Raw genomic sequence first — 10,520 nt, forward strand, 5'->3', positions numbered from 1 at the left:
AATCCACTTCAAAACATTTCACTATTTCCCCATGCTGCATTACATGTATACAAATAACCTATCAATGTTATATTTTGTATTTGTCAGCACAAACCTTTGTAGAATTATATTTATTAATTTAGAATAATTTCATATTCTATATATATATATATATATATATATATATATATATATAAGAAACTCTGACTATTGTTATGTGTGTTCCCGGTGCATTGGATTATAACAATTCTCAGTGACACTGTACACTCCCCTACTGCGAACCCCGGGTTAAAGGTCAACGCGTACGTTATACATGTAAATAAACATTCCAGGTGTCGATCTAGTCTGCTTTATATGACGCATGTGTAAACAAGGTTTACTGCGGGACAGGTATACTGTGCACGTAAAAATTATCCCAGGATTAATAATATAACTTTATTGCTCATAATAAAAGTGGCAGAAAAGAAGAATTTACATCCTGCGTGCTGTCTCACGCCATTTTCACACGGAAGGAATACTTCATTCACTGAACGCAAGTTGTCGTTGGATTTAGATTGAGATTATAACAGTTTATACAATGGAAGGTGCTGTGAATGAGTTTTCGTTTAAGCTGTACCGAGTTTTATCCCAAGGAAATGACAATCTTTTCCTTTCTCCGTACAGTGTGTCGGCCGCCCTAATGCTAACCATGCTGGGCACCAAAGGGGAATCCGAATTACAAATTAAGCAGACACTGGGCGTCTCCGGAATCTCCGATCCCCATCAAGCGTATAAAGAACTGCACGAGACACTGACGGGCAAATCTAAACAAGGGGCTAAACTTGCTATAGCAAACCGAATCTTTTCCAAACTCGGTCTGGATATTAGAGCGGAATATAAGAAAGAGTCGTTAGAGAATTACAATAGTGAAGTGGAGTTGCTAGATTTCGTGGGAAATTCGGAGGGATCCAGAAGAAGAATTAACGCATGGGTTGAAGAACAAACCAATAACAAAATTAAAGATCTGATTCCAGAAGGAGGGATTAACGCGCTTTCCCTAATAGTACTGACGAATGCAATTTACTTCAAAGGTGATTGGGAAAACGCATTTCAGTCCTCAAGAACAAAAAGAGAACAATTTAACATTTCCGAGACGAAAAAGGGCATGGTGGACATGATGCACATGGAAAAAAAGAAATGGTTGGTCGGGATATCGGATTCCTTTGACTGCAAAGTTCTCAGTCTCCCCTACAAAGGAGAGGAACTGAGCATGATCATAGTTCTTCCAAATAAGGTTGACGGATTATCCAAATTAGAGTCAAGCCTTTCCTCGGACACTTTTAAAGAACTTACAAAGGAAATGTTCCGAGAAGACGTTATTGTCTCCATACCAAAATTCAAACTGGAAAGTTCGTTCCAGCTCGATAAAGTTCTTTCAGAGATGGGAATCACCGACATTTTCTCCCGAAAGGCTGATTTTGGCGCCATGATGGATAATCCACCAGAGGGCACTTTTGTTTCTGACGTCATTCACAAAGCATTCGTAGAGGTAAATGAGGAAGGCACAGAGGCTGCCGCGGCTACCGCTGTAATGATGAGAATGATGTGCATGCCAATGGACCCTATTGTATTTAATGCAGACCACCCATTCTTGTTCCTTATCAGAGAAAATTCAACCGGAAGTGTTTTATTCATCGGTCGTTTTACAGAGCCAGCCAAGTAACTGGTGAAAATCTTGCGATTACTCAGACTTTTTCCATAGAAAACGGGAATGGTGTTATTAAGTTTATGTGTACATTCCTTGTGAAATATTCATCTGGTTTTATATACACTTACAAAAATTTATCTCTAATTTCTTTGATGTATAATGTGTACTTTTTATCACAATATATTTGATCAATTAATCACCTTGAGTTTGAGTCTTGATCACATTGGACTAAGATATAAGATCATTGTATTGGTGTGTTTTGTCAATTACAACAGTCCCACGTGTACTGTTACAGACATAAATACAACAGTCCCACGTGTACTGTTACAGACATAAATACAACAGTTCCACGTGTACTGTTAAATACATAAATACAACAGTCCCATGTGTACCGTTACAGACATAAATACAACAGTCCCACGTGTGCTGTTACAGACATAAATACAGCAGTCGCACGTGTACTGTTACATACCTAAATACAATAGTACCACGTGTACTGTTACAGACATAAATACAACAGTACCACGTGTACGGTTACAAACATAAATACAACAGTCCCACGTGTACTATTACAGACATAAATACAGCAGTCCCACGTGTACTGTTACATACCTAAATACAATAGTTCCACGTGTACTGTTACAGACATAAATACAACAGTCCCACGTGTACTGTTACATACCTAAATACAATAGTACCACGTGTACTGTTACATACCTAAATACAATAGTACCACGTGTACTGTTACAAACATAAATACAGCAGTCTCATGTGTACTGTTACATACTAAATACAATAGTACCACTTGTACTGTTAGAGACATAAATACAACAGTCCCACGTGTACCGTTACAGACATAAATACAACAGTCCCACGTGTGCTGTTACAGACATAAATACAACAGTACCACGTGTACTGTTACAGACATAAATACAATAGTACCACGTGTACTGTTACAAACATAAATACAGCAGTCTCACGTGTACTGTTACATACTAAATACAATAGTACCACGTGTACTGTTAAATACATAAATACAACAGTCCCATGTGTACCGTTACAGACATAAATACAACAGTCCCACGTGTGCTGTTACAGACATAAATACAGCAGTCGCACGTGTACTGTTACATACCTAAATACAATAGTACCACGTGTACTGTTACAGACATAAATACAACAGTACCACGTGTACGGTTACAAACATAAATACAACAGTCCCACGTGTACTATTACAGACATAAATACAGCAGTACCACGTGTACTGTTACATACCTAAATACAATAGTTCCACGTGTACTGTTACAGACATAAATACAACAGTCCCACGTGTATTGTTACATACCTAAATACAATAGTACCACGTGTACTGTTACATACCTAAATACAATAGTACCACGTGTACTGTTACAAACATAAATACAGCAGTCTCACGTGTACTGTTACATACTAAATACAATAGTACCACTTGTACTGTTACAGACATAAATACAACAGTCCCACGTGTACTGTTGCAGACATAAATACAGCAGTCCCACGTGTACTGTTACATACCTAAATACAACAGTCCCACGTCTACTGGTACAGACATAAATACAACAGTCCCATGTGTACTGTTACAGACATAAATACAACAGTTCCACGTGTGCTGTTACAGACATAAATACAACAGTTCCACGTGTACTGTTAAATACATAAAAAAACCAGTCCCATGTGAACTGTTACGGACATAAATACAACAGTACCACGTGTGCTGCTACAGGCATAAATACAGCAGTCCCACGTGTACTGTTACATACCTAAATACAATAGTACCACGTGTACTGTTACAGACATAAATACAACAGTACCACGTGTACTGTTACAGACATAAATACAACAGTCCCACGTGTACTGTTACAGACATAAATACAACAGTCCCACGTGTACTGTTAGACACATAAATACAACAGTCCCACGTGTACTGTTACAGACATAAATACAACAGTCACACGTGTACTGTTACAAACATAAATACAACAGTTCCACGTGTGCTGTTACAGACATAAATACAACAGTCCCACGTGTACTGTTAAATACATAAAAAAAAACAGTCCCATGTGTACTGTTACGGACATAAATACAACAGTCCCACGTGTGCTGTTACAGACATAAATACAGCAGTCCCACGTGTACTGTTACATACCTAAATACAATAGTACCACGTGTACTGTTACAGACATAAATACAACAGTACCACGTGTACTGTTACATACTTAAATACAACAGTCCCACGTCTACTGTTACAGACATAAATACAACAGTCCCACGTGTACTGTTAGACACATAAATACAACAGTCCCACGTGTACTGTTACAGACATAAATACAACAGTCACACGTGTACTGTTACAAACATAAATACAACAGTTCCACGTGTGCTGTTACAGACATAAATACAACAGTCCCACGTGTACTGTTAAATACATAAAAAAAAACAGTCCCATGTGTACTGTTACGGACATAAATACAACAGTCCCACGTGTGCTGTTACAGACATAAATACAGCAGTCCCACGTGTACTGTTACATACCTAAATACAATAGTACCACGTGTACTGTTACAGACATAAATACAACAGTACCACGTGTACTGTTACATACTTAAATACAACAGTCCCACGTCTACTGTTACAGACATAAATACAACAGTCCCACGTGTACTGTTAGACACATAAATACAACAGTCCCACGTGTACTGTTACAGACATAAATACAACAGTCACACGTGTACTGTTACAAACATAAATACAACAGTCCCACGTGTACTGTTACAGACATAAATACAACAGTCACACGTGTACTGTTACAAACATAAATACAACAGTTCCACGTGTGCTGTTACAGACATAAATACAGCAGTCCCACGTGTACTGTTACATACCTAAATACAATAGTACCACGTGTACTGTTACAGACATAAATACAATAGTACCACGTGTACTGTTACAGACATAAATACAACAGTACCACGTGTACTGTTACAGACATAAATACAACAGTCTCACGTCTACTGTTACAGACATAAATTCAGCAGTCCCACGTGTACTGTTACATACCTAAATACAACAGTTCCACGTGTACTGTTACATACATAAATACAACAGTCCCATGTGTACTGTTAGACACATAAATACAACAGTCCCACGTGTACTGTTACAGACATAAATACAACAGTCACACGTGTACTGTTACAAACATAAATACAGCAGTCCCACGTGTACTGTTACATACCTAAATACAATAGTACCACTTGTACTGTTACATACCTAAATACAACAGTCCCACGTGTACTGTTACAGACATAAATACAACAGTCCCATGTATACTGTTACAGACTAAAATACAACAGTACCATGTGTACTGTTACATACTTAAATACAACAGTCCCAGGTCTACTGTTACAGACATAGATACAACAGTACCGCGTGTACTATTACAGGCATAAATACAACAGTACAGCATGTACTGATACAGACATAAATACAACAGATCTACGTGTACTGGTACAGACGTAAATACAACAGTACCACGTGTACTGTTACATACTTAAATACAACAGTCCCACGTCTACTGTTACAGACATAGATACAACAGTACCGCGTGTACTATTACAGGCATAAATACAACAGTACAGCATATACTGGTACAGACATAAATACAACAGATCTACGTGTACTGGTACAGACGTAAATACAACAGTACCATGTGTACTGGTACATACATAAATACAACAGTCCCACGTGTACTGGTACAACCATAAATACAACGGTCTCACGTGTACTGGTACAGACATAAATACAACAGTACCGCGTGTACTGGTACATACATAAATACAATAATCCCACATGTACTGGTACAGACACAGATACAACAATCCCACGTGTACTGGTACAGACATAAATACAACAGTCCCACGTGTACTGTTACATACATAAATACAGCAGTCCCACGTGTACTGTACATACCTGAATACAACAGTTCCACGTGTACTGGTACAGCCATAAATACAACGCTCCCACGTGTACTGTACAGACATAAATACAACAGTCCCGAGTGTACTGGTGCATACATAAATACAACAGTACCGCGTGTACTGGTACAGACATAAATACAATAATCCCACATATACTGGTACAGACACAGATATAACAATCCCACGTGTACTGGTACATACATAGATACAACAGTCCTACGTGTACTGTACAGACATAAATATAATAATACCACATGTACTGGTACAGACAACAGTCCCACGTGTACCGGTAAATGTGAAGACATCAATACAATAGATCTACGTGTTCTGGTACATATATAAATACAACAGTCCCACGTGTACTGTACAGACATAAATATAATAATACCACATGTACTGGTACAGACAACAGTCCCACGTGTACCGGTAAATGTGTAGACATCAATACAATAGATCTACGTGTTCTGGTACAGACATAAATACAACAGTCCCACGTGCACTGTACATACATAAATACAACAGTCGCACGTGTACTGTACATACATAAATACAACAGTCCCAAGTGTACTGTTATATACATAAATACAACAGTCCCACGTGTACTGTTACATACATAAATACCAGAATCCCACGCGTACTGTACATACATAAATACAACATATCTACGTGTACTGGTACAGACATAAATAAGATTTTCAAGGGAAAGGAATAGTGAACGATTTAGATTGTTGAAGGAGTAAAGGTTGCAAAATAGTTAGGATATTGAAGGAGTAATAATGGTGCATGGAGTTACGAAGTTTCGATAGCGTTTAAGTTTTGACCTGGCAGCGCTTTACCTCTTTGCGCCATTCCAAAACTTCTCGCCGCTGAAACTGTCAATGTGTGAATAAGTTGTTAATTGAAAATTCAATGTTTTGTAATTAACAAACTGCCCTCATCAACCAAATATTCCTTATTCATATTAAAACACGCCTGTTGAACAACTGACGATGTGAAAAAATTATCCCAGATTTTATCCCTACTCCGACTCCCGATCCAATTTCACAAGGAACCTTAGCAAATTGATTAGACTTAGTTTGATCGTAATACTCTTAAGATAAAAAAGAATTATATATGAAAAAACTTTGATCCACTTTACAATTTGTATTCACTGAACCCCATGTTTATGGAAAGGCTCACGTGTGCAAAACACGAGCTATCGCATGCCTATCCAAGCCAGTGATTGGCTACCAAACTTGAGGCCCCCAACGGGTTAAAGTTCTGCGAGGTCCCCAACAGGGTAAATACACATATATACGCTTTAAACATAAATGTTATTATATTCCCATATATTGATTATTGGTCATGAGAAGTAAATCTCGAGAACTTCCTTATAATTTTGTATGTAAGAATTTACGTTGTGACCCCACGCTACCCTCCATGATAATGGTTTGAATAAATTGGTATCTGTACCATCTGAGGATGATTGCTAATTAATGTAACTAGTCATGACATTTACAGTCTTTAAAGCACGTTCATTTGTCCCATTGACTGGAATACCATATAGCGATTTTTTCCGCAGGTCTCAAATTTGGTGATTTCCTGGTTCAAAAGTATGCTAATAATTTTAGCGGAATAAATTTGGCGGACATGTTATAATCTATCTCTCTTGCAAATGCTGAAGTCGAAAAGGGGTGCATATTTGGAAAGTGAAAGTTTGGCGGAATTCTATATAATCGCTAAAATAAGCCAAATTTAATCACCCCGCGGGAAAAAACCGCTAAATGTACTTAAAACTGAGGCATGGTTTTGAAGAATTTCATCTTTTGAAAGGACAGTTAGAGTATAAGTATGATTACTAAATGTGGAATTTATGCCAAGTTCGTTTAAAATACAGTTGTAATAATGAGCCTTACAAAGAAAGACATATTGTTACAAGCTTTCTCAGCTGGAACCAAATCATCTTCCTAATTTAGCAAATCTAATTCTTTTATCACTTTTGGTTTACTAAATACAGCAGGATAGGTGGTTATGTATTCCGTTGTGCTTTAGTTTTATTTCATATGCACACCATTTGGAGGTATTACAAATGTGTACATGTATTAAAGTTTGCAATTTTAGTATCTCTTTGGACTTGAAATAGATTTGAAATATTCAAACCAGTGAACCTGACTTTGGTTAAAGGAGGACGGAAGCACGGTTTTTAAGGAAATCTTTTCGAATATCATTACCTTAATTTGAACATACGAAATGAAATTATCAGTTTTTATAGCGAGTTATTCTAGTTTGTGTTTTAATTATATACATAATCTACTTCAAAAGATTTGACTCAATACAGGCACTAACGTCTCTTGCATTTGCTTTTCCTTACTACATTTGTAAAGTACGAAACTTTCAGATAAGATCTACCGTACAATAGCTATTAGATTAATTTCGTATTTGCCTTTGTTTCGGTCGGTAGGTGAACCTTCAGAGAATTTCATCTTGACAATGTATTCATATTACACCCCCCCCACCCCCACCCCCAAAAAGAAGAAGAAAAAACCACTGTGTAAATTTTATTTGAGTTTCCCGTATTGAAGTATTACAATCTTCAATTGTTCATAACACGTCGATACAGTTATCAAGTATCTATTTCCTTTATTGTGAACCATGGGTTAAAGGTCAATGTTATAGATGTAAATTACATCCCAGAGGTCAGGGGAGGGTCTAGCCCACTTTATGTCGGTATGTGTTAACAAGGTTTACTACAGGACAGATATACCGTGTACGCACAAATTATCCTTGGATTAAAAAAAATAGATTTATTGGAAATACAGACAGAACCAAATAATTTACATCTTGTATGCAGTCTGACATTATTTTCATGAGGAAGTAAGGAAGAATCTAATGTACTTAGGCTGGCGTTAAATCTAGCTAGAGATTTAATACATGTACAATGGAGAGTGCTGTGAACGAGTTTTCGTTTAAGCTGTACCGAGTTTTATCCCAGGGGAATGGCAATCTTTTCCTTTCTCCGTACAGTGTGTCGGCCGCCCTAATGCTAACCATGTTGAGCACCAAAGGGGAATCTGAGTCACAAATCAAGCAGACACTGGGCGTCTCCGGAATCTCCGATCCCCATCAAGCGTATAAAGAACTGCACGAGACTGTAACATCGAAATCTAAACAGCGGTGTAAGCTTGCCATAGCAAACCGGATCTTTTCCAAACTCGGTCTGGATATTAGAGCGGAATATAAGAAAGAGTCGTTAGAGAATTACATTAGTGAAGCGGAGTTGCTAGATTTCGTGGGAAATTCAGAGGGATCCAGAAGAAGAATTAACGTATGGGTTGAAGAACAAACCAATAACAAAATTAAAGATCTGATTCCAGAAGGAGGGATTAACGCACTTTCGCTGATAGTACTGACGAATGCAATTTACTTCAAAGGTGATTGGGAAAACGCATTTCAGTCTTCAAGAACGCAAAGAGAGCAATTTCACATTTCCGAGACGAAAAGTGGCATGGTGGACATGATGCACATGGGAAACAAGAAGTGGTTGATTGGGATATCGGATTCCTTTGACTGCAAAGTTCTCAGTCTCCCCTACAAGGGAGAGAACTGAGCATGATCATAGTTCTTCCAAATAAGGTTGACGGATTATCCAAGTTAGAGTCAAGCCTTTCCTCGGACACTTTTAAAGAACTTACAAAAGAAATGTTCCGAAAAGACGTTATTGTCTCCATACCAAAATTCAAACTGGAAAGTTCGTTCCAACTCGAGAAAGTTCTTTCAAAGATGGGAATTACTGATATTTTTTCCAGTAAGGCTGATTTTGGTGACATGATGGATAATCCGCCAAAGGACACTTTAGTTTCTGACGTCATTCACAAAGCATTCCTAGAAGTTAATGAGGAAGGCACAGAGGCTGCCACGGCTACCGCTGTAATGATGATACCGTCATGTTTTCCACCAAAACCTCTGACATTTAATGCCGAGCACCCCTTCCTGTTCCTTATCAGAGAAAATTCGACCGGAAGTGTTTTATTCATTGGTCGGTTCAAAGAGTCAACCAAGTAACTGGCGAAAGTTTTGCAAATTTTTACTTGAATTACTCAAACTGTTTTATTATTTTTTAAAATGGAATGTCTGAAATTGAAGTCGTAGACACAACAAATTTTTTCAGTGAAAATTTGCATTGTAAAGTTCATTTTGCTTTGATATACACCTGCAAAATTTTAACTCTAATTTCTTTAATGCATTGAGTCCTTTTATAGAAATATATCTGACGAATAAATCATCTGAGGTTTGATTGAGTTGGACTTTAATAGAGTAATGTTTGGATATCATTTATAACAAAGCAAAGTCTCACATGTACTGGTACAGAGACAATTAAGAAACCTTACTGCATGTGGATGTCAACCTATATGTCTTGATATTACGTCGACATACCGCAACGAGTATTTTCTTAAGTTGTCCTGTTTTTCCGAATTTATGGGATAAGAAAAATCTGCAAAAATTACAATCGCAAAATGTACTAAACAACAGCATTAAGATGCTATCTAAATGCGTCGAATCGCAAAATGTACTAAACAACAGCATTAAGATGCTATCTAAATGCGTCGCTATCATGCAACCGCAGAAGTTGAAAATGCAGAATATAATTTTCTACCTTTTAGGGGATAAAATCGTAGCAATTTCCACCCGTTATACAATCTTTGTCGCCGAAGAGTTCTATACCAAGGCGACACGAATACCATCACATACAGAACATAACATTTTAATTCAATAAAGTGTAAAATGAACTTCGCTACCATGTTTGGGCAAATACAACCGTTAAAATCAATCAACATGTAATGCTTATACACAGAAAAGTAAAT

General features: G+C 37.4%; 1 protein-coding gene and 1 pseudogene across 1 annotated transcript; both read left to right on the forward strand.

Moving 5' to 3' along the window:
• The first annotated feature begins 263 nt into the window (after positions 1–263).
• On the forward strand, positions 264–1,865 carry LOC125657615 (leukocyte elastase inhibitor-like). The gene has a single exon (XM_048888309.2). The coding sequence runs from the start codon at positions 557–559 to the stop codon at positions 1,679–1,681; it is 1,125 nt and encodes a 374-aa protein (XP_048744266.2). The 5' UTR covers positions 264–556; the 3' UTR covers positions 1,682–1,865.
• A 6,461-nt stretch (positions 1,866–8,326) lies between these two features.
• LOC125657622 (leukocyte elastase inhibitor-like) lies at positions 8,327–9,950 on the forward strand (annotated as a pseudogene).
• Positions 9,951–10,520: the final 570 nt, after the last annotated feature.

This window comes from Ostrea edulis, chromosome 9 (genome assembly GCF_947568905.1).
Source record: "Ostrea edulis chromosome 9, xbOstEdul1.1, whole genome shotgun sequence".
Taxonomy (NCBI): domain Eukaryota; kingdom Metazoa; phylum Mollusca; class Bivalvia; order Ostreida; family Ostreidae; genus Ostrea; species Ostrea edulis.

Bases quoted from the DNA above. Each gene is read 5' to 3' on its own strand.
- LOC125657615 (XM_048888309.2), top strand. From the start codon at position 557: ATGGAAGGTGCTGTGAATGAGTTTTCGTTTAAGCTGTACCGAGTTTTA.